The sequence below is a fragment of the Anopheles coustani genome, chromosome 3, assembly GCF_943734705.1.
Source record: "Anopheles coustani chromosome 3, idAnoCousDA_361_x.2, whole genome shotgun sequence".
Classification (NCBI taxonomy): domain Eukaryota; kingdom Metazoa; phylum Arthropoda; class Insecta; order Diptera; family Culicidae; genus Anopheles; species Anopheles coustani.
In genome coordinates this window covers 6,617,936-6,643,601 of record NC_071288.1, presented here as the reverse complement: position 1 = coordinate 6,643,601, position 25,666 = coordinate 6,617,936, and the positions used below count along the sequence as shown (strand labels likewise).

The following is a 25,666-nucleotide window of genomic DNA, read 5'->3' as shown; positions in this document are numbered from 1 at the left end:
AGCATAGCGCAACACATATCGAAGCAACATTATGCGACCGGACCTTTCGGACCAGACTGTGGTGGAGGAGAACGGGGACGTGTAATGGTAATATGGTCACGACCAACACTTTGACCGTCCGTCGCGAACCGAACCGACGTCCGTGGCCCGTGGCGAGCACGCTAACATGTATGCTGGCGGCGAAACTAAACCGATCGAGATGCGAAGATAAGGCGAAGAGGGCTCTTATCGCAACTTTCATAGCTCATAAAATTTCATTTCTTATCATCATACATTTCTCGCTCGCCCCCAGCGTTCGGTTTCCATGGACATTCGGGCCCTGCCTGCCTCCTCTAGTCTGTTCCAAATTTCCCAACGCCTTCGATTCCGGGTGGAAAAGCGCCCGCCGGTGTCCATGGTGAGTGCGTTTGCGGATGGTCAGCAGAAAACGTTGACGCCCAGCGTTCTGCCAGCGACTTCTGGTTGCAACATGAAGGCATGGACAGCCCAACCCGGGAAGCTGTTGTCGTTGTTCGTACGCTTTGGTCAGCTAAATCTGAGGCGATGTTTCTTAGAGGTAGGATAGCGGAGCATTAGCGTGGGCATAAGTCACTGTTTGTCCAAGGCATTGTCAATTAAAATCAAACATATTAGGATTAAACTTTGTAGTGAAATAACGGTATCTTAGAAAGCTAAAATCTCTAAAAACTAATTTAATAAATTATGGCTAACCACGAAGGCAATTTAAACTCATTTTAGCTCGCTAAATTATATTTAGGCAGCACGATACGTAACGAAAGGCTTATATATATAACCTATAGGTTCATCGCCTTAAATTATTTCTTTGACTACCAACCCAGCAACATCATCGCAACATTAATATGCAAAACTAATGGGACTTTAATGTTCCGTGAAAAAAAAACACAACCAAACATTCTGGGACATCGAGCCGTTGCCAAAGGAAAAAGTAAAAATCGCTTCAAACCCAACCGAGCCTCAGCCTCGTTAGGCAAAATTCCTTCGCGTCGTGGTCCACGTCTTTGCCGCAGGGCAAACAATAGAAAATAAAGTCTTCCGCGAACAATAGTCTCCGCGCGACACCGTTCCTCCCGTTCCCGGTCGTCCGATGGTGGCGACCAAGCGGAAAAAAGTAAAAGAATTAAATAGTGTTTCTAACAGAAGTGCAATCAGCCCGACGCAGCGAGAGGGCTCAGAGGATAATAAAATAGTAGTTAGAAGCAAACAAGAAAAAATCTACGCAAATCAAATTCCAATCAATCGGCTGGCATGGTCTTTTTTTCACCGCCACCGTCTATTCTTCATTCTTTTATTTGTGCCACTTTAGAATGCCTTTGATCAGTTGGTGTTTTGGGAAAAAAAAAATCAACCCCGACCGGCAAAATAATACGCTGCCCCTTTTTCCATGTTTCGCTCTTGAACCGAAGCACAGATGAACTGTCTCCGCGTTTGCGCACACTTTGAAGTCGCTTAACGATTTTCAAATAATAATCTTCTTTTGGCCCATTCTCGCGGGTGTCTCCGGCTGTGGGAACAATTGGCATCGTCATGGCAACGACCCCGGCTGCGGACGGCTGCGATGGGGTGCTGATACAGGCCAATCGTGAAAACTGGCTGCCCTTGGCCGGCCATTTCTCCTGGAAGCGGAGGTACCGGTTTTTGCCACAGCCAACGGAATCTGACTTGATAATCTTGCTATTTCCATTCGCCGCACGCCCAAACTTCGACGCGGTTGGGCTCGTAATTAAATATTCATTTTTTTCTCCTTCTGCTCCTCCGACGTGTCACCGCATTCGGTCGATGCAAAGTCTGCCGTTCGTATCTTATGGCCTCTTGTTTTTGTCTTCCAAGTCCCGAAGAAGATCAACCATTTTTTTTATAAAGAAGATTTTTAAGCCTACTACCAGTTCTTTCTCGTTGTATGCAGAACCAGGATTTGAAGAGCGAATTGTTGAGTGAATTGTACGGTTTTATGCTACACGTTAGCCATCGGACACTTTCCTCCCTACGCGTAACGTGTTGACCAATTAATAAATGTTATTTTATGTTTGTGGGTGTCTTAACTTCCAGTGTCAATTATTTAATGTGAATAGTGTTATTGTGAAACATATACAATTTTAAAGTTTATTTATTTTATTGCAAGCAAATTTCATGCCCATCACTGTACAAGCATGGCGGACAGTGACTCACAAATTTAAATCCGATTCCTTCGACAACGGCCACTCAACCAAATCCACACTCCACGTGCATGAACAAGAAAACGATTGTTCAAAATTCATCTCCCTTTCGGGCGGAGTACTCGAACTGCAAAGGGAAAAGGGAAAGAAAAGCCACCGACCACCGGCGATCCGTTTCCCAGCGGCCAGCACCGTGAGTGCTGGCTGGTAGAAAACCCGACTTTATGCTGCAGCTGGTGCTGGTCGCGGCCCAGGCGCAGAAGTTACGCACTAACCGTGAAGTGTTGGATGAATGAATGCGCACGATTGAAAGTTCGGTTGACTGGGAAGACGGATTGCGTATTCAAATGAGTTGGCTAATTGAATTTTTATGATCATCCACCCTCACCCACATCCATCCGGATACGGTACTTCGAAAAGTGAGGAATAATTTCGTTACTCCCCGCTATAATCTTTCTCTCTCTCTCTCTCTCTCTCTCTCTCTCTCTCTCTCTCTCTCTCTCTCTCTCTCTCTCTCTCTCTTTCCCCCTCTCGGTTGGATTTGTCTGTGCGTTTTGTGTTGCAAACGTTAGGAAATATCATTTTCCAGCACGCGTGCTAAAGCGTCCGATTGCCTTACGTTGGCCGTGGGGTTTTGAGCCAAATAACAGAAGGTTTGTTACGACCTGCCCCAGAAAGTTTGACGGATTTGCGTGGTGAAAAAAGGTTTCCTTATAGGTGCGTTTCATTAGCACCTGTTTAAATTAAAATATTTACAATAGTTTTCTTTTATTTGTAAAGCACGGTCATGCAAGTTTGAATTTTATCTGAACGTTTCAAATTCTTATGATCAACACGAATCGTAAAAATAATAGAATATTTATAAAGAAGAAAGTAGTTACCGTTACGGTTATTACCCTAAATTAAATATAACCTGTCACATTTCTCTTCGGATTCGTGACGGATCAAATTTCCTCCCCGTAAATTGACATTGAAAGCCGGAAGCCGGCATAAGATACAACCAATTGCCTACTTACGACTTCCGTCAACGAAAAACAAAAGGAAAAATTCCTCCCCCTTGCAATCCATCAGGACACCAGGTCACGTTCACCGGGTTCGGCCTGCCAAAAGGGTCAAACCGGGCTTCCGGGTGGAAAACTTGCGGAAGAAATCTCTCCCTGACACGTCCCAAGGGTCCCGGGTGCCGGTGGGATCGGCATTCCGGTTCCGGTAATTGCAAGGTAAGCATTCTTTTCCCGTGTTGTTGTTGTTGTTTTCCTTTGGTTTGTTGCTCTTCTTCCACCGCTACTTTCCCTTGGAAGTTTGTCGGTTCTTTTCACTGCTGGGCGACAAATTTGTTTCCATCCAGCGTGATCCCGTCGCAAAGTGAAGCAACCACATCTCCGATACCGCAGTTTGGCGCAAAATGGGATAAAAAGCGTTCCCCGCGTGGAATCGAGTGGGTGGAGGAGAATGATAAAACTTCCTGTCGCTATTTTTCCAGCAGCCAGAAGCGACCAACACGGGCTCGAGGTGGCGAAATGGGAAAACGGAACACGAAAGAGAAATGTGGGGTGGGTAAAATATCCCCAAGCACATGATTGAAGGCATTATCTTTATCGCGATGTCCTCTGACTTCTGTGCTCGGCGCAATCTTCCCTCGAGCCCCACAGATTGGCATGCATCGTGCCGCAAGGGGAAAGATCTCGCAGGCTGGGAGTTTTCCGGAATAGAAAGATCCGTTGGGGAAGGAAAAAAATGCGATAAATTGAGAGATGGATCTGGTAAAAACCTGTCAGCAGTGGAAAAAAATGTGTAGATAATACAAATCTCAGGACCGGAAAAAAAGGTAAGAGAAACATGGCCCAAAGCAAGGCATGCACAGACGAACGAACTTTCCATCGGTGGTGGATTCGCTTTTTTACTTCCACTCCTACCGGATGAACGGGTGCGTGAGGAAAATTCTTGCACCGAAGCATTCTTTCCCTCACAGTATACACAGAGAAAGATGTTTGGCGTTCTTCCTTTGTCCTAGTCCTAGTTTCTTATGTTGTGACGAGCGTCTTCCGGCACGTCGGGCCAAGTCGGGATAGAAGTGAACCGCGACGACGTTGCTCGTTTTATTTTTGTTTTCCTTTCTTTTCGGCCCGTATGTCATCTGCTTTGTTTTGTCGTCGTTTGATGAACGTCGGAGGCTGCGAATGATTTTATGAATAAATACATTATTAAATCATCAGCATCATTCGCGTATCCACGGTTGGCTTATCATCTGTGTCGATTCTTCGATCTCCGACCCAACGTATGAGAGGGTGAGGCCTGGAAAGTGGTCGGAAAAATCTACACATTTACCCCAGTCTGTGACTAATAGGCTAGGATTTTTTATAACAAATCTCGGAATGACGATGGTTATGGGAAGGGCGTAGCAAATGTCTTAATCTTCGTGCGAAGCAAATTACATTCTAAATAGAAGTCATGAATCATAAATACATTTATCTGGGAACGTTACTTTTCTGTTGTTGATTTATACCACATCATGTTTACCTCTTAGATAGGTTAATTGACTTGATCAATCATTCGTTTACAAATTCGTCTTAGTATATTTTCATTCCATTTGTTTTATCATATTGATAAACTTTTGTTTTATCATGGTGGCATATGTTTGTAGCCATTAAATAGAAGATAATTAAATTTGGGAACCCTTGTCAACCGAGTAAAACATGATCTGTTCGATTAATAAGCAACGGAAGCACTCGAAAGGAAACTTCAACAAACTTTCCCACCCGTTTGTGAACGAAGATCCGTACGGGCGCTCATTACCTCGTAATAATTCCATCGTCCTTCTAGTCCCGGGAAGGGGACGGGGTTGAGAATGCCATAATCACTAAGCACTATTTATAATTGGCTAATCCAACGCCACGACGCCGCTTTCATCAGCACCCGGCCGACCCGGACCGGTCTTCCGGCAGTCAATCTTCGCCAGGATGCGGCTGTCGGCATTTCCGAAACCTGTTATTTGTTTTAACGATTTCCTCACCCGAGACACGCCACGCCATCAATCTCGCATCGGAAGCGGCGGGTGGGTGGGTGCGTCGTGCCGTGCCGTGCCACTAAAGGCGCCCGGTACTTATTGAATCCCATATTCTAATTAACTTCGCACAACAAGCCCATAACCAGTGTTTACCTGATCGTGTTCCTGAGCCGGGATAACACAAGAGCCACTTCCGGGCCGCAGTGAGGATGGACATGCAGTTAAGATATAGGCCGTGAGCTGGTAGGATTAGCCCTCGGTCCGCCGGTATCGTCTTACTCCTGCACTTCCGGTGCCGATCCGATCGAAGCAAGTGTAAGGTTTACTCAAGTCACGTCCAGTGTTTGTAGTATGGGTGGAATGGGCTTCGTAGGCCGAGACATCAAAGTGCTCCAAGCCGCATAAGAGTACTACAGTTATGTGCACAACAATTGGAGGCATGATTTTAGGTTAAATAAATAACTTCAAAATATATAACTTCTACCAGTTTTAAATTGATCATAAGGTTATCTGATTCCAAAAAAGTGTTAAGAATAAATTTTGTTCAACATATTTCAGCGAACTGTAGCTCCTACAGTGAATTTAAGCTTTCACCACTGTCAACCAAAGTGGGCGCATAAAAATATGTTGTAGCATTCCTAACGAGATTCTCGAGCATTGTGCCGCTCGCCGCTTTGCTATTAATCAACATAATGAACTAGCAATCAACTTGCCCCCCCGTCGGTTCCTTACTTCCGCACTCGTCCTACCCCGCGTTGATGACCGAATTTCCGGTACGTTACTCGATGGTTTAGGAAAAAGTGCATTCGATTCAGAGTGTGCCACCACCTTGCTTTGCGTGGAAAAAAGCGGCACCACCTCGCTGAAAGAAGGAAAGCTACTGCTGCAGTATTCACCTTTCCCATTGCCTGTTCCGGGGGAGCCATTTACTTGCGAAACTTTCGGTGCCGGGTTGGACGGTTACGCCGGAAGACGTTTGAAAGGGGTCCCGAACGGCTCCGCCTCCATCCCACCTCACGCGGAGGGAAAAGTTTTTCGGATGCCCGTAAATTACTCTCCATCAACTTTACGTCGGATGGTTACGACGGTTTTGGTCAGGTTTCGGGGCGCGCTTAACTGCACCGGAAGTAGCTCCAGTTAGCGCTTGCGAGCCCCCTGCCCCTTTTTCCGACAGTCTGTCCTCACGTCTGCCACCCTGCGTTTCATCGCTTGTCCGCTCGCTCCCGACTGCCAGCAGGTCGTATGGTCGCTTGTCATGCGAACGATCTCGGCGTAATGGATATCGGGTTGCAGGGCAGGAAATTGTACGTGCCAACCCCTTTGGGCCAACACCGGTAGCATATTGCACATGCACTTTCCGGCATGTGTAGGTTCCGGCCTTGCTTTGATCCGGTGTTCGGTGGGGAGCAGCACTCCTTGTTCCCATCGATCCCTACGACACTCCATTTCGTCCTTCGCCACGAACGAACGCAATGTGCTGTTTTGTCGTGTCGATTATCATGCTTAGGACCCGTTGTTTATGCAAATGAGATTCCCGTGGCCGGTTCAAATTTTGTTGCATAAAGTTCATGCCTTCTGCGCCGGTGACAATCCGTCCCGCTCGTTCCTGGCCCAACAAGCTGGATCAACTCCTGCGCCATTTCGATGTTTCGTGCCAGCAAACAGTTCGCTGATGGCGTTTTGTCAGCAGGGATCCGATAGTGACTTTTTTTTCAATATCTGAGCAATGCACATTCACAATTTGTGCTTTGGGAGAAATTACTTGGTGCATTTGATTGAGGAAAGTTATTTGTCATTCTGGTGCACTAGGGGATTCGTAAACATAGAAGAACTTTCGCAATTTGAAGGTTTAAGGGAAAATTGAAGGATGTCCTTCTTTGTTTTAAGAAAACATACAAATCCATTATTCTCAATCTCTAATACTCCAAAATAACACACCTTCGAGGTGCATCAAAAATTGTCTCATCTTAAAACGAAATTCACTTTATTCGTGACCACAAATTTAAGGTGAACGTCGTATCTAAACCTGCATTTATTTTTGTAGCTTCTGCCAACACATTTTCAAAAAAGAAACTTGAAGTCGAAAATCGAGCTGCACGTTATCGGCAACTTTTTCTAACCTTTTCCTTAAATCCAGTGATGATTCTCGAATCGTGTTCCGTTGTTTGAAAAAAGTACAATTCCTACCAACCGGTTCATGTGAGGCATTAAGTTGTCGCAAAAGAAGTTGGACAGGTTGCGAGATAATTTCGACCCTGTTCACACTTGTGAAATATAAGCAAACTTGTTTTGTTTTCTTTTTCTTTTAAGCCATGTGCAAAAGGCAACGTGTCATCGAAGCAGCTGGAGATGTTTCGCGGAGATGTTTAGGGTTTTTCCAATGTGGACTACATCGTATCATCATTGGGGTGGAGGTGGGACTGAGGTGAATTTGGGTGGGATATCTAAAACTTTCTTTCGCGTCTCCTCCCAAAAGCCTCGAGTCGCCTAGAAGGAAAACTATGTGAGCGCTTGGGACACTATTCGGAACGTTTAAACGCGACCTCCTGCCGTTGAGTGGATACTGTTGACTTAACGGTTCCAACTCGCATCGTGGTTCGAAGTTTGTACGAAAAATGGCAAACTTCGAAAAACTTTGCACAGCCCCGAACTTGCAAAATAAACTCCCGATCTCCTAGTCAAAGGGGAAAAACCAAACACCACAGGGGAGCAAAAGTAGTATTTCACCTCAGTGTATGATAATTAGAAAACTTGTTGCACTTATCTGCCGGGGCGTTGGTTTAATGTGAAGGAGCAGTTTGCTTTAACTACCGAGGCCTTTTATCGAGCTTTCATTGCCGTGTTGCTTAATTTTTTACATAGCGAACGAAAACAGAATTTCCTTTTCCGCAAGGTGTTTCACTAAGTTAAGCAAACGAGCAAATTTAAATCCAAAGACCCCTTTCTTGCACATCGAATCCTTTTAGTGGGCTTGGAACCGCATTGTTTCATTTATTCGGGGGTTTTCCTACAAGACGACAAGTTCACCCGAAGTGTGGCAGTTTGTCACCCGGTTCGAAACCAGAACACCATCGTCGATCGCAGGAAAAAAGGATTCAGTGATGAGGCTTACCTGGACCTAGTTTTGTACGATTTTATTTATTTCCATCTAAATCATCCGTTCTAGAACCTGCTCTTTCATAATTAACGACTGCATCGCTTCCTAAGAAACTAAACCCATTCGTAATGGGTTACTGAACTTGTTTCGTAGTTCAAAATAAATTTCAAAATGCGAACGAAGACAGATCCATAAAGGCCAGAGGGTGATCTCAGCCGGTCTATCTTATCTCTGTCGTTTCCACTCACGTTTTGGGAAAGTTAATCCATTAGAATTATTCTAAATTTGGCAAATGTTATTCTTGTTTGATGCTGTTTTTCTGGTAGAACCAGCTTCTTAGATAGATGGCCTTGAACCGAACATTTGAACACCTTCTGCGGTGTGACGGGCTCTTTATAAGGCTCGCGATCACAAAGAATTTATTCTAGTATTGCGCTTCAACTCGAGTACAGCCGTGTTTCGTGTAAACTAATGTGCAAACTTTCGCTGAAAATGTTGCGTTATCATAAATCCCGCTGCAAAGTGCCACGTGCCAGATGTTTTGTGAAGCTTATGTTTTCCTTTCTAACACTATGTTTTTGTTTATCTCAAATACATGGCGATATCGTTGCGCTTATTCATAACGGTATCGACGCTAAACCGGGGCAATGGCCATGGCATGTCACTTTATTGATTGGAAATGGACTTTGCGGAGGATCTTTTATTGACAAAAACACTGTCCTTACTGGTAACTATAGTTTTCATACATGTAAAACTAAGAGAATAAATCATCTCTTATTTGCTTTGAATTTTCAGCTGCTCATTGTGCTGTTACAAGTGAAAGTGTTATACGTGAATATGACATAAATGTGTACGGTGGCCGCAAGTACAGAGATGCCTCAACTAAGGATCAGCAAGAGTTGCCGATAGCAAAAATAGTTATTCATCCACAATATAACAGCTTGACATTCGCAAACGATATAGCAGTTCTGAAGTTAGCATCGGATATAAACATCACTAGCTTCGTACGACCTGTGGCCATTTGGAATACGGAAAATAATCAAATCCACAATAATGAATCAAGTGGGACCGTAATTGGATTTGGTTTAGACGAAGACGATGAAGAATCTGATACACTTCAACAGGCAACATTACCTATATTGGATGCACCAAAGTGTCTCGAATATGATCCCGAAACTTATAGAACATACTTAGCAAGTAATATATTTTGTACAGGAGGAAAAGGTAATGTTAGTGCTTGCAATGGGGACAGCGGTGGAGGCATGTTTTCCAACATCGGCGAGACATGGTACTTGCGAGGTATCGTCTCGTTCAGCCCACTCAGAGCCAATACTAGCTCACCTCTATGCGACAGTTCCAAACCTACGGTGTTTACCGATGTGAAAAAATACAACAAGTGGATTTTGCGGTACACCAACATGACAATGTGGCTCAAGGGTCTAAAACCATGCAAGGACCGTTCAATTGACAAAGACACTGAGTGTAACGCTGCGAATAGATTTGAATACGATTTCTTCATTGCAAGAGACTTTGACAATATCGTACGAGTACCAATGAACGGTGATCCAGAGTTTATAATTCATGAGAATGAGTCTCTCGGTCAAGATCCGACTGAACTGGATTATGATTGTGCTGAAGGTCGGTTCTACTGGACCGAGCATAGCAATCGGACGATTTACAGTGCAAAGTACGATGGAACCGATAAAAAGTCTTTCGTAACGGATGATATTAGGGCAGGAAATATTGCAGTGGACTGGATCTCTCGTCGCCTTTACTGGGTTGACACATTAAAGGAAACCATAGAGGTGGCAAGTTTAGACAATCCAAAGGTGCGCACCACGGTCAGGACCAACATAGTTGACAATGTTAATATCGCAGTAGATCCGCTGGGTGGCAAACTGTACAGAACCGGTGGGCAATATGGGATTGAATCGTACAATCTTGATGGATCCGAACTAGAACGAATTTTAGGTGATCCAAACACCGCAGTAATACAATTTTCGTTGGGCACTGGAGAGCTCTGCTATGTTCGAAAAATAGATGACTCTACTTCCAACATTGAGTGTATCGACACTCGCACGAAACAGGTACGCACGATCGTCAGCGATCTTGAGCACCCTTGGAAATTATTTGGTGATACGTCGGCGGAAACATTGACAATTACAGATGAACGGTTTTACTGGACCGTAGAAGACAGGTTCGTATTGTTCTGAATCGCGTTCGTATTGTTCTGAATCAGCATTGAAAAATTTATCTTTTTACAATATAGTGACATCGAAAGTAGTGACAATCATGGAGTGCGTCAAAATCCTATCAAATACAATCAAAGCAGCTATGTTTGGGCACTGAAAGCAGTAACGAATATGTGCCCAATAATCTACAGTCCGTGTGCCGACAACAATGGAAATTGCCCAGCAAACACGATCTGCCTTCTCAATTCGCGCTCACATACGGGCAAAATCTGCAAGAGTTTCAAATCTCAAAACTATGAACAATCGGATCTATCAACATCTGTAACAAATAAGCCAACTAAGCCATTTATTCAGGACGGCATAGAAGCTAAACAATCAAAATGGCCTTGGAATGTCGCAGTATATAATCCTCTACAACCCAATACTGGTTATTTGTGCGGAGGAACCATCATTAATAAGAACACTATTCTAACTGGTAACTATATTGTGTGCATATACAGACACCTGTTAAGTGATTAACTTTTCTTCTATTTCCATATTCAGCTACTCATTGTTTTTATTATAATACCACCGAGGGATTCCGCATTCTACGTGAAAATGAGATAACTGTACGCGCTGGTAGCAAGTATATCGATGGCATTACTGAAGTAACCCAAGAGGCGAATGTGGCTCAAATTGTAATCCACCCAAAATATAACCATATAAATCAGGCGCATGATATTGCAATTCTCAAACTATCGACGGATTTGGACTTTACAAACTTCGTACGATCTGTGCCTATTTGGAGTATGGACAGTGACCCGAATCAAAATGATGGAACACATGGGACCGTGATCGGATTTGGTTTGGATGAAGACGGTGTGCCATCAGATACGCTTCAAGAGGCATCGTTAACCGTACTGAATACCAAAACTTGCTTGGAATATGATAAAACAAAGTACGGAGGACGCTCAACAAGTAACGTATACTGCGCTGTTGGACGACACAATGGCAGTGCTTGCAGCGTAGGAAATGGAGGAGGTATGTTCTTCAACTTCAACGGAACATGGTACTTGGGAGGAATTGTGTCGTTCAGCCCAACCAGACTCAATGTTACATCTGCTATTTGTAACAATTCCAATCCCACCTTACTTACAAACGTAAACAAATATAGCAAATGGATATTGCGTTACAGTGACAGAGTAAAGTGGTTGAAGGATTTAGAACCATGTGAGGACGACATGATAGGAAAGGACACTGAGTGCAGTGCTGCGAATCGTTTCGAACATGGATTTTTGCTTGCTCGTGTCTCTCATACGGTTACTCGCGTCCCGTTAAATGGTGATCCACCCTCAACGGTTGGCGATGATGATCACCCAGAGGATTATTTTGGAATAGACTACAACTGTGCCGAGGGTCGGTTTTACTGGACCAACAGGAATGAGATTGTTAGTACGAAGTACGATGGAACAGATAAGAAGACTGTCATTACGAAGGATCTTTATCCAGGAGCTATTGCAGTCGACTGGATATCTCGTCGCCTTTACTGGGTTGACGATGATAAAGTTACTATCGAGGTGGCAAGCTTGGACGATCCGGACTTGCGGACGACGCTTCTTACTAATATCCTTTATGGTACCAAAATCATCGTCGATCCGCTACGAGGTAAACTGTACAAGATGCGCATTTTTAAGGATATTGTGTCATACAATCTCGATGGATCAGTACCAGAACGGTTGGTGGAAGCCGACTGGTTTTCTGATATGAAGGTAAACAGGACCACTGGAGAACTTTGTTATATCGGTAGGGACTATCCCACGATGGAGTGTATCGATACCTGGACGAAACACATACGCACAATCGTCAGTAATTTTACCAACGCCGTTGCATTTGCGCTTACTGACGATATGATATACTGGTCAGAAGCAAATAGGTTAGTATTTTCTGGATTGAGTTGGGAACAATTTAAAAATTTCGTCTTTTTAATTCACAGTGCCGCGATTAAAAGCATTGACAATTACGGAGTGCATCAGACAACTTCACAATTGAGAACTCATACGGGTTTTGACTATACAGTTATTAATGAGGTAAACAATGTGTGTCCATTGTTCCACAGTCCGTGTGCCAACAAAAACGGGGATTGTCCGAAGGACTCAATCTGCCTTGTCAATCCTCACGAACCATCGGGAAAAATTTGCAAATGTACGAAAAGCTACCTAAAAATTTGCTGAAAATTTAATAAACAAGTTAAAAAACAGTTCTGATGCTTTGAATTCTTGCTCCATCATTAATGAGCAATCCATTCCAAAAGTATTAAAGTGTCACTGCACATATCACATGGCGCATCGATCACGAATCATTTTGGTGTTTTTCTTTTTGAAGTAGCAGGTAAACGGTAAGAGACAATTTTCTGATCTTCAATCCTCTTTGCCTCAACTATTCCTTAGGAATTGACACGAATACCTTCAAGAAACGTGCTAGAAACTTCCTAAAAAGGTAACTTGATCAATCCGAACAATGTCAATTTGAACAAATAAGTTATGTTATTGTTAGCGCTGCTAGCGACAAATCATAAGAAAAATTTGAAAGTGTTTCTATTTTCTATAAAAGAAGGCTTCGTTTATCCAATTTAGAAAAGTTAGCGGATAGAAAGTTGAGTTGCACGAGAGCAGGCATTGAGTGAAAACGAAATCTACGTTTTGAGCACTATTTTTTTAGTTTTGATGAAAGTTTGTTAGCACATCCTAACAAATACAGAGCTTCTACAAACAATTATTCTGAACTATTTCATAATGCATACGTGCATCAAGTGTAGATCAAGTCTACGATATTCTTCCTTTGAATATCATGAAAAACATGAGCTTAAAAATCTTTTTGAATGGCTGTCCATCTAGCTTAAAAAGATGATCAAGATGAAGTGTATGTAAAAGTGGATGTTGCACTACAATCAAGTAGAGGGACCGCTCTTAACAAACGCGCTGTTTTCTGTGGCCAATTTTTGAAGGACGATGGTATTCAGCGTGTTTCGTTCTTCAGTCCGAACGAACGCAATGTGCTGTTTTGTCGTGTCGATTATCATACCTAGGACCCGTTGTTTATGCAAATGAAATTCCAATTGCCAGTTCAAATTTTGTTTCATAAAGTTCAGTCCTTTTGAGCTTGTGACAAACCTTCCCGCTCGTTCCAGGCCCAACAAGCGGGATCAAATAGCGGAACTGCCGCCGTACTCTTGCGCCATTTCGATGTTTCGAGACAACAAACAGTTCGCTGATAGCGTTTAGTCAGCAATGCCCCGATAATGGCTCATTTTTCAATCTGTGAGCAATGCACATTCACAATTTGTGCTTTGGGAGGAATTACTTGGTCCATTTGATTGAGGAAAGTTATTTGTCATTCTGGTGCACTAGGGGATTCTAAAAATACAGGAATTATCGCAATTTGAAGCATTAAGTGAAAATTGAATAATGTGCTTCATTCTATAAACCAAACACGCAAAGCTAATATTCTTCTTTCTCTAATACTCCAAAATAATACATCTTGGAGGTGCCTCGAAAGTTTTCTCATCCTAAAACGAAATTCGCTTTATTCGTGGCCAGAAGATTAAGGCAATCGTCTTATCTAAGCCTGGTACACGGCAACGTGTCAACGTCTAAAAGGCAACGTGTCATCGAAGCAGCTGGAGATATCCCGCGGAGATGTTTGGGGTTTTTCCAATGTGGACTACATCGTATCATCATTGTGATGGGGGTGGGTCTGAGGTGAATTGACGTGGGAGTGGAATATCTAGAAGTGTTTCGAGTCACCTAGAAGGAAAACTCTGTGAGCGATTGGGACATGTGGACAAGAAGGCCCGAAAAAAAAAGAAGTTGACTATGTGGAACCAACAAGCATCGTGGTTCGAAGTTTGTCCGAAAAATGGCAAACTTCGAAAAACACAGCCTCCAACTTGCAAAATAAACTCCCGATCTCGTAGTCGCTGCTGACGAAGCAAAGGGGTAAAACCAAACTCCAAATGAGAGCAAAATTTAAAATTTCACCTCATAGTATGGTAATTAGCAAACTTGCTGCACTTATCTCCCGGGTGGTTGGTTAACGTTGGTTGATTTTTTTATCGCGAACGAAAAGCGAATTTCCTGTTTTGCAAGGTGTTGCACTAAGTCATGCTAAAGAGCTATTCCAATCCCAAAGGCTCCTCTCTTCCTCTCTGTGTTTTATTTTTTTTCGGAGGTTTCCCACAAGACGGCAAATTCAACCGAAGTGTGGTAGTTTTTCACCCGATTTGAATCCAAAACACCATCCTCGATCGCAGGAAAAAAGGATGCAACGATGGAGCTGAACCAAATGATGTACGGTTTTATTTATTTTCATTTAAAAAAGTCACCAGCTCCCGTTTCGAGCCTGCTCTTTATCGACTGCATCGCATCCTAAGAAACTAAACCCATTCGTAATGGGACACAGTGGAATCTGGAAGCAACATCATCATCATAAAATTAACTGTATACACTGCCATCAACGACATTACCGATCTTGTTTCGTAGTTCAAAATGAATTTTAAAATGCGAACGAAGATAGATCCTTAAAGACCAAATGGTGATCTCAACCCGCCCAACTCATCTCTGTCGTTTCCAATCACGTTCTGGGGAAGCTCTTCCGTTAAAATGATGCTAATTTTGTCAAATGTTGCTCTTGTTTGATGCTCTTTTTCTCCCTCGCATACATGCACAACTCTCTATTGGGAAGTTCCTGTTTGTAACAGTTTGTTTGAGCAAGGTGTTGGTTGTAGATGTTGGTTTTTACGAAATACCAGCAATGAACGGGGAAGGGGTTTGAAAAAAGACTTCTTGTTGCAAATTTTATCATTTGCATCTTGAATTGTGTAATGCATAAATTGTGTTTCTTAACACTGTCTTCAATTTTATTTCGACAATTACTTTCACACATCAGTTCAAAGCTCTAAAAACAATAATTTTATTGTAACGACAAGTGGCTTCCATGAATGCAACTTCACTGCTTTCAGCGTGCTCAAAGCACTTCGAATATAGCTTTTTCAATTGCAGTGTAAATATACCATACATACCATACAATTGAAAGATGAGGAGAAAGACAAAGAGTGGAAGATAGAGTCAGTTTCTTAGATAGATGGAACCGAACCGTAAGAGAGACTAACAATATCATACGAGAACCAATGAACCACCGTCCATCCAGCTTACATAATTCATGAGAATGAATCTCACCATCAAAGTTTTTTGATATGAAGGTCATATTTACTGACAACATGCATTCAGGTTAATATTTGCTGTATTGAGTTGGAGACAATTTTAAAAATTTCTCCTGCAATGGTAAAAAAACTGCTAAGAAAATTGCTGAAAATTAAACAAACAAGTCAAAAAACAGCTCTTGTTGGTTAAAATCTTGCTCCGTCATTAATGAGCAATCCATTCCAAAAGCATTGAAGTGTCAGTGCATATATTACACTGGCGCATCGATCACGACTTATTTTGGTGTTTGGTTTTACGGTATCGGTTTTTTTGTAGCACGACATCCCTTAGTGGGACAAGGGCTCTCTCCGAAGAGAGTTACGGGGACCGAAAGACAGTTTATTATAAAACGGTGGTCGGTGGATATGATCCCACAGATAAAAGGTAAGTGAATATTGTCTGATCTTGAATCCTCTTTTCATAAACAATTCCTTATTTTTTTACAATAATAAAAATATAAATAAATATTTAGGAATATTTTACAGATTTGAGCCACCTGCACAAACGTCGTCACCTGCACAGCCGATACCACAGAAACGGGGGCATCTGGGACAGAACGTGTCCTTACAACGGCAACGTCGTTTCTCGGAAACCACAACGAATTATGTATAAAAACCACAACTGCATTCTTTACTTTTAATGTTTTCGGCTAGAGACAAAAAAATGATGAGCTAGAGGCAAAGTTGCGTTAGAAACACAATTTGATGAGCTATTTCAATGATGGGTGAAATAGAGGTAAAGGTAGGGGGAAACGACTGCACCGTGTCACTATAATAATTTTCTTTAATTTTTGTACGAATCTACTTATCTGTTTAGCAAACTTTATATAACAAAATCATCGTTTAGATTAAATGCTATTATAACTATAACCGTAAAATACCTTTTGCTAGAGTGACCGAACTAAAAAATGCGCTGTTTTTTCTGTTCACTCACTTTTGAAAGACGCTGCTATTCAGCGCGTTTGGCAAAAAGAATTGATGAGCGAACAAGGAAACCGGTGACCTCCCAGTCTTTCCTGTTAAATTAGTCCTCAACTTTTGGACCACCTTCATTCTTCTTATCACCCATAGTTTTCGTGTGAGATCAACATGAGATTCCACTCTTAAGCTGGTCAGTGTGATGGGCTTTTCACAGCACACAAGATCAAGGCAAAATCATTCGTGTGTTGTGCTTTAACCCGTGCAGATCTTCGATCCGTGCTAGTGAAGTGAAGAAAAGTTGTTGAAATGTCGCGTTTTAAAACATCCTTCAGTATCAGCAAAAATGTGCAAAGTAGGATCTTTACGACACAAGTTCTATTCACTTTCGTGGCACTATGCGCCTGTATTCCCCATATTTATGGCGAGGACGAAGCTTTGAAAAACAAAAAGAACATCGTCGTCCCTCTAATCCATAACGGCAAAACAGCGAAACCAAGCAACTTTCCATGGCATGCTCAGTTAAAGATTGGAGAAGGACTTTGCGGAGGATCGTTCATTGACATCAGCACTGTCGTAACTGGTAACCATATTTTGTGCAATGGTAGAATTATGCCACAATACATATTTAACTGATCTAATCCTAATTTTCAGCTGCTCATTGTTTGGTTATGCCTAATGGAATCAGACGTGAATCAGAAATCAAGGTGTTTGGTGGGCGCAAATATAGGGATGGAATTAATTCCAACATTCAGAAATTTGACGTGTCAAAAGTTATAATTCATCCAGAATATGACAATAAAAGTTTGGCAAATGATATAGCGATTCTAAAATTATCGTCAGATATTGAGAGCACAAAATCCGTAAAACCTGTGGCTATTTTGAATACGGATCGCGAACAAAACTTCGGAACAGTTATTGGATTCGGTTTAACAGAAGGTGACCAAGAAGCTACGACTCTACAAGAGGCATTACTACCCGTACTGGATAAAGAAACGTGTATCAAATACGATCAAAAAATATATGGAAACTATTTAAGGGAAAATATGTACTGTGCCGGTGGTATTAACAATGTTAGTGCTTGTAACGGAGACAGCGGTGGCGGTATGTTTTTCAAGATTAATAGCACAATGTACTTAGGAGGAATCGTTTCATTCAGCCCCAAAAGACCCATTGATAAAACCTTATTATGCGACTTTACGAAGCCTGCGGTGTTTACAGATGTAAGCAAACATAGCAAATGGGTTTTACGATACACTAACACGACCAAGTGGTTGAAAGAGCTTAAAACATGCGAAGATGGCACGATTCAAAACGACACTGAATGTAACATTGGAAGTCGTTTTGATCATGATTTCCTGGTTGCTGGGGAAAAAAGCAACATTATCCGCGTCCCGATGAATGGTGATCCAACCTTCACTGTTCGCGAAGTAAAAACACTAGGTGGATTGGATTATGATTGTGTTGGAGGACGGTTCTATTGGACCGAACCAGGAACTCCGGCGATTTACAGTGCGAATTACAATGGAACGGATAAGAAGACTTTTATAAATGAGGATCTCGAAACCCCTGGACATGTTGCAGTTGACTGGATATCTCGTCGCCTTTACTGGGTTGACTCGGAGAAGAAAACCCTGGAGGTAGCCAGTTTAGAAAATCCGTCCTTGCGCACGACGGTGCAGATTTGTATGGCTGAAACTAGTGCAATAGCCGTCGACCCGCTGCAACGTAAACTATACAGGGTGTGCAAATCTCACGGGATCACGTCATACAATCTCGATGGATCAGAACCAGAACGATTGGTGAACACTACTGATATCGTAGATATAAAGGTGATCATGGCCACTGGAGATCTCTGCTATATCGTTAAAAACAGTTCCAAGATTGAGTGTTTGGATACTCGCACCAAGCAGACCCGCACGATCGTTAGCGATGTTACCAACCCTATGACGTTGGCGGTGACTGATGAGTTTATTTATTGGACGACCGAAAACAGGTTGGATGTTTTCTTAATTCTGCATGAACCAATTTACCAACAACTTTGTTTTATTTCATAGTGGAACGATCGAAAGCGTAAACCGTGACGGAACGCGCCAAAAACCATTGGAATTTAATGAGACTACTGTCGCTCCTGAATCACTTCATGCAGTAACTGGTGTGTGCCCGATATTCTTCAGCCCTTGTGCAATCAACAACGGTAACTGTCCGGAGCACACAATATGCCTACTCAACCCGCGCAGTGGATCGAGCAAAATCTGCAAATGTACTGAAAATTGTCCGAAAAATCAAGAATCAAAAAAATCTGAAAATTCTATGATCGATGGAACAATGAATGATCCGGATGGAACATTCAATGGAACAATGAATCAGAACAATGAATGATCCGCATAATCATCATAAACAGACAACATGGGCAAAAAGGTTATTTTATGTCAAAATTTTCTTGATCACATGGATTCTAAACCGAAACGGCAAGAAATAAAGACCTTGTAGTTGCATTCAGACAGAAAATCTACCAGATTCCGTTGTGAAATGTGGCTTGAAAGAAAAATACACTAAATCAATGACAGTCTTCAATCAATCAATGAAATCTTCAGAGTATTATCACTATTACAATTCATCGGATCGCTCCGGCGATTTACAGTGCGTGCAACAAGTTTCTAGCTTGAAAAGAAAACATAGTTTACCATAACATTTTTTCTAGGAATATTCAAGCCTTTTTCAACCGCTTACACATGATTATAATTCGTACGCCACCTAATGCCAAAGATCAACAACATTCTTGCATCGTTTTTCTGATGAATGGATAATTCCTATTGATTTCATCGTGCGATGCTTTCGTGACAATATTTGGCGTCGAGCTTTTGTAACATGAGCGAACGCGAATTTCACGAGGATATTCGGAGGCAATCGCCAAAAATTGATCCTATTGCACATGGTCAACGAAGGAAAGCGAGAGAGTATTGGAACGAATCGGCGAAAAGGATTTTTTCCCTGTACAACCAATGGAAGAACCTATTAGGTTCGCGAGGGCACAACGTGTGTCCCGATGGTTTACCCGATTACCCATCCGTCAGCATCCTTGCGGAAACGGCCCAACATGTAAGCCTGGTTACGACGAACAACGCGACACCAACGACGATGGCAACATAACGAATCACATCCATCTCAACCGGGCGATCCAAAAAGATGCATGCCGATGTGGCGGAGGGTAGCGTTTGACTTGCGCATCAAAAGGGCAAACGTACGACGAATGAAGCTGTACTAGTTTGGTCATGGCGTTGCTGTAACGACACTCGCTCTTAAAGCCCAAAGATAAACACCGGTCATGATTCATGTCAATGAGATCGGGGATCCCGGCATCGCCGGAAGGTCCTCGGAAAAGCTTCGTTTTGGCGGTACCGACCAGAAGATGATACCGATGGATAATGAAGGGAAGGGTTGCGACCGTCCCAGAAACGTGCTCCAACACGGGGTTTTGCCTTCGAGAACAAAGACCAAACGTTGCACGTAAGAACGACAGAGGCATGGCATCATGATTTTTCTGTACGTCGAGAACAACTTTCCATCCTCCCGTTCGTATGGCTTTATCTGGCACACAATTCGGCGCCAAAACCGACGGTGGCAAAACATTCATCAGATTTACGTCCAATAAACATAACGTACGGTCAGGACTAGATTCCCGGCGACGTTGATCAGCTGAAGTATCTCACAGTTAGCTGGCACAAAAGGTTCTCTGCTCTTCCAGCAGGCGAGTGGAAGACATAACGAAAACAATCCACAAAGTTCAACCACCATCGAGAATGTTTACACTTTTGGAAACACATCTTCACTCGGAAGTGGCGCTCGCTGTCTCGAGCAAGTAAACTCGTCCGAAAACTCCAAGAAAGGGGCAACCGTTCCAGCGTTTTCTTCTTCGGATAACACCGCCCACCAAATGCTACAACATACTTGCCGTTGGGTGGACGTTTCTTCTCCGGGATAAATCTCAGCCAAGCCTTCCGGCGAAGATTCTGCTGCAGCCTCGGTGTGGTCAAGCTGAATATGGCTTCCCTCCAGAATCGCTCATCACACGTTGGCACCGGCGAAGACTTTGCCGTTTGCGGCTCGCCGGCAGACTGACTACGGCAAGATAAGTAGACACTGGCTTGGCAAATAAAAGATGCCCTTTTTCCTGCCGAAGCTTACGGTTGGCGAGCGCAAGAAGCTACCCTTTTGAGGCACGCTGCTTCGCCGGTGGTTTCGCTTACCGCAAGAAGATAATAAATAGCAGACGAGTCCGCAGACGACCGGACGGATGCACACACTACCGACCGCAATTGGCCTCCTTCTTGGTTCGGTCCAGGGTCGGTCAGCCGAGATAATTCGGTGTTTTTCCGGTGCCAACACGTCCATCGTTCAACCGGTGCCTTGACGGGCTTATGCATGATGTCGGCTGGAGTGACATCAAATTTTCAATTGTTTCCGATTAACCTCCAAAGTTGGTAGTTCTAGTTCGTTCGGAACGGATAAGGAAGCCCCATCGACTCCAATGTGGCCTTTTCATTTTTCCAGCATCGTATGGAGTAGTTTTCCCACTTATGGATCCTTGCCTGGGCTTTGTTTGAATGGGCGATAAAATTTTAAACCGAGCTTTATTACTACATCGAGCAAGTGGGTTCGGCAGCTTGTTGAACTGTTTAATGCCCCATTGCGTCGGAATTGCGGTTGATGATGGCACGTTTCATGCGCTTGGATGTGTTGCAAATTGTTTACATCACACAACACACATTATTTCCATAACAAAAATTATTAAATAAAGGCTCTGTGGTTCGAGCAAATCAAACTTTTCTAATTCACAGGTCCGAGCGTCGTTCATTAAGTTTTGTTATAAAACTGTTTTCCCTCTTCATAAAAATGCCAAAGGAAAACCTAACTGACTAGTGTTCCACTATAAATATCATCTTTATAACTCACTTCACGAGCTGCAGTAGATTGAAGTACCGCCCATTAAAGAGTCGTTTTTCGTTCGCAACAGCGTTGTTCATGGGTCGGAAACAAAACTGCTTCCGATAAGATTTGCTGGACATCTCCAAAGCACCGTGTGAAAAGATCGCACACAACAAGGACCCTTTACGAGATTCCCCCATAGTAGCTCGGGTAATGGGGTCGGCATATGGAGATAGATCCTCTTAGTGGCGTCGTCATAAAACGGTCACCTCACGAACCGTTTGGCCCGGATGTCTAGCGGAGCGGTCCTGGAGATGGTTCACCATCAGCGACCAAAGAAAGGAAGTGAAGCGCTCCCTCAGGCAAACTTCAAGCGGTCCTCCGGTCACCCATAAAAATAGTATTTGGGGCGAATAATTACCGAACGTATGTCCGAGCGGTCGTCCCATCCTCGTCCCGGGAGAGAACCATATTCGTTCCACAATTTTATGAGCTCTCAGTATTTTTTGCCCCGCACTTTGCAACACGATGCAGAAGATATTAGCCGGCGCGAATGGTCGAGTCGAGTGACGGACGATGGTCTCCACAGCCAGAGGATTAGGTTTATGGTGCCGGCCGTTTCGCCTTCGAACGGTCCGCCGAGAGCAACACCGATCTATTATCTGCGCGATTCGTTTCCAGAGGGATAAAAGGTAAACTCAATTTGATGTAAAAATTATCCTCGACCGGGTATTACGTTTACCGTCGTCCAAGGTTTGTGTCTGTTTGTGTTTGTCCCACGGCGGTGGGACCCTTAAACTAACCGTTCCCGGTGGTCGATAATAATCATCTAAGAGGAGGAGGCGCTTACTGCTCAACGAGAACGGTTTCATCCGGTCGGACGGTGTGAGGAAACGGTTGGCGGGGTAAGCAGAAAAGCCTTTGACATTCCAACGTACTTCCCGCTCCTATAAGTTAGCGACACCGTCTCCAGTACGAACAGAAGTGGGCACTGGAGTGGAAAAAGGGAGCCTCGATGCGCGAGGAAACGGTCGAGTTAATTTTAGTGTAATATTTATGACCGTGAATGTCCAAAATAGCGTGAATGGTTACGCAACCTAGCGGGTTACCGAGGCAAATCGTGCAGGAAAAAACCCGTGTTCGTACCGGAGTAGTGGTGGAAGGATTTACGAAGGAGGTTCAATTCCGACTCCTTAAAGGTCGTTTTTGCATGTGCGGGAATTTGTAAAACAAACATGCAGCGAGTGTTCCTTGAAAATATATTAAAAGATCCCGCATCGTGGAAGTTTATAAATTTATTCTCTTGTATACGTTGAATTTTGCAACTCAAAAGAATTGTTTATGTTGCCATACTGGCACGAACACGATGCCTAAGGAATTGATTCATCGTAAGCATTCATTAACCATAAGAAGAATCTATAGCACTGAAATGTTCCATGGATCATAGAATTACAGCATCACCAATCATCCAATCTAATTTTGTCAATAAGTAATTTGTGAGAACCAATCGATAAATCCTTCGTAATTATAATTTCATGTTAGTCGAACATACTTGTAGCTTTCCTTTTATTAATGCCGGAAACCTTACCGAGTCGAACCGGTATACTTTTCCATGGATCACTGGAGAACAGATTGTTTTCCTGCTTTTCCGATGCAGAAAGCCCTTTGAATTTATGCTTTCTTCATTACGCTCGAACTATTTCAACCGTATCCTTCCGGCTTCCCGGATCTTCGCATGGGCAGAAGAATGTATTCTTATCTTGGCCACTACTTTACATAATAAATTATTGTGAATTCATTTCCGGCCGACAGTCGGAGATGGAACGCTTGATCCATTTCACCTGCCCGCATCGATGCATTCATCGAAACCTTGTTAGTGCACGCCGGAAAGCATAATTAAATAAGGGTAGCTTGAAAGCATACTTCCAAGTGCAAACCCCCTTTTCTAAACCCTTCATCCAAGCCTCCAACTTCCATGAAACGAAGATTAACGCACACTAATCCCTGGTGAGATACATCCCTCACCCGGCTGAAAGGGAATGCAGATTGATGGCTGCACCGGGCGTCATTCGGAACGGAAAAGCCCAGCAGTAACTCTCCAGGTATCCAAAGGCTGTCTGCTGCCTAGTTTTGTGCCGTGTTTACCGGAAGAGGTCGGTGTTTAAAATGCCTGTTTCGTTATTGTTGCCATTGTGGCCGGGCTTCACTGGGAAATATATTACTGTCGCTTCCCGTATAGCCAATGTGTCTGCTGCCTGTCCCGGAGCGTGGGTGTATAAAGTAATGTAATTTTATGTTGCTTACCTTTCACGTAGATTGCTGATATAATTAGAACAATTAATTTCCAATAATCCATTTTACGGGCTCTGTCGTACGTTGCTCTGTCGGAGTGCGAAGGAAGCGAGGGCTGCTGAAGCCTCCCGACGGTGGCCACCGTTGGGGCAGGTGCTAGTGGCGGCTGGGGATGATGGTGAAGGTGTTGGTGGTTCGGGTTGCGGTGGCAGCCAGCACCCGAGAGGTTCTCAACGGTTCTACGCCTGCCAACCGGCTGTGTTTATTGTGCTGGGGACGAAATTTTCCGGAACACTCAACGCCACGGCTTAAAACTATTGCTCCGGATGAACTACCGTCGCTCTACATTCCACTTCTCACTGCACCGAAACACACACAGGCAAAGTTGAGCACCAATGCGGCGCAACATACATCACAAACTCGGCTCATGCACTGGCACAAAATGGGAGAAAGCAAAATAAAACATCCGATCGAAAGTATTCCACCGCGTTTGGGATAGAATATGTTTAATGTGGCCAAATATTGCACCACATCAAGTCACGGAGCACATGCACCGCCCGCACACACTCAAAACAAAACCGTGCGAAACGGGCTGCTCGTTGGGCACGTTTTGCACCTTTAACGACATTAACGTTCTGCGCCGCGTTCTGTCGCCTGTCACGGTTTTTGGTTTAATTAAATTTCATAATTTCAATTAGCAGCACCCCATTTAACCTCACCGTTTGCCATCGGTACCTCCTACTTCACCCGGAGCTAGTTTTCGGTTGGTTTACGGTATGAAAAGTAAATACTTTAACACCGCAATGCACATGCGACACGTGGCACGTGCTGGTTTGGGGCCGGTATTGATCCTTTACCGCAGAGCCGGACGTTCATGAGACTAATTTTTGTTTTCGTTTGAAAAGAGTGACATTTCGCTGGTAACTATTACTGATCAATTGGTTTACTAGGTAGGCATTCGTTACTCCAATTGAGTGCTCTCAACGATTACAAGTTCCTTCCTGTTTTGCTCTTTATTGTTTTCCTATTTAAATTACCTATTTGGTCACTTTTTTGTTTACCTAAAACATCGTTTTTGTAACCAAATTGGTACAACATGCCGGTTTACAAGAAGCCCAGCGTCTTTGAACGGCTCCAGCGGAAAATACCATTACGTAAACCCCTTTTCTCTTTAGCCATTTAGTTGGACCCGCCAAAATGATGCCTCCCGTTTTAGCGAAAATTCAAATACAACATGTTTCCGCAAACCAACAACCAAACTTACGCCACCCGGCCTGGATGGCTCGCAAATACGGCCACCAAGCATGTTTATGCAAAACAAATTTATTATCGCAAATGGTGCTGCCGGTGTTGCTCGCGAATGCCGCTGCCGGTCGGAACGCCATTTGCATCGGGCGCTTTATCTCGGCTCGGCCATTGCGGCCACGATGGTTTGGGTGAAGAACAACTACACAGCGAACACGGTTACACGGTTTCAAAAGGGATGGATGGATGGCACGGCGTGTTTATTTTAGCATTAAGCGGCACATAATTACTCAATTCCGATGGTAACGCGGCGTGTGTGGGGAGTGTTGGCGATGCCGAGGACCTTTTCATGTCCACTCGACCACAGCCACCGTGCTGGGTGCTTGGGTGAAGCAAGTCAGTCAGTCACTGAGTCAGCCAGTCAGTGTCAGCAAGTTAGACGCAGTTGGAGGTTGTGAAATTTTGCTGATGGCTTTTCGCATTTTTTCAACCAAAAACACAAAGAACACAAAAACCTAAACTCTAAGTCCAAGCAGCATATGCAGATGTACGTTGACTGTTACAGTTTACTTCATC

General features: G+C 43.5%; 1 protein-coding gene across 1 annotated transcript in view; it reads right to left on the bottom strand.

Annotated features, from left to right (window-relative positions):
• The window catches only part of LOC131261290 (uncharacterized), a 103,283-nt gene extending 79,374 nt beyond the window's left edge, over positions 1-23,909 (bottom strand). The window contains exon 1 of the mRNA XM_058263290.1: positions 23,858-23,909. Within this exon, the coding sequence (XP_058119273.1) occupies positions 23,858-23,909 (52 nt within the window). The remainder of the gene's footprint in view (positions 1-23,857) is intronic.
• Positions 23,910-25,666: the final 1,757 nt, after the last annotated feature.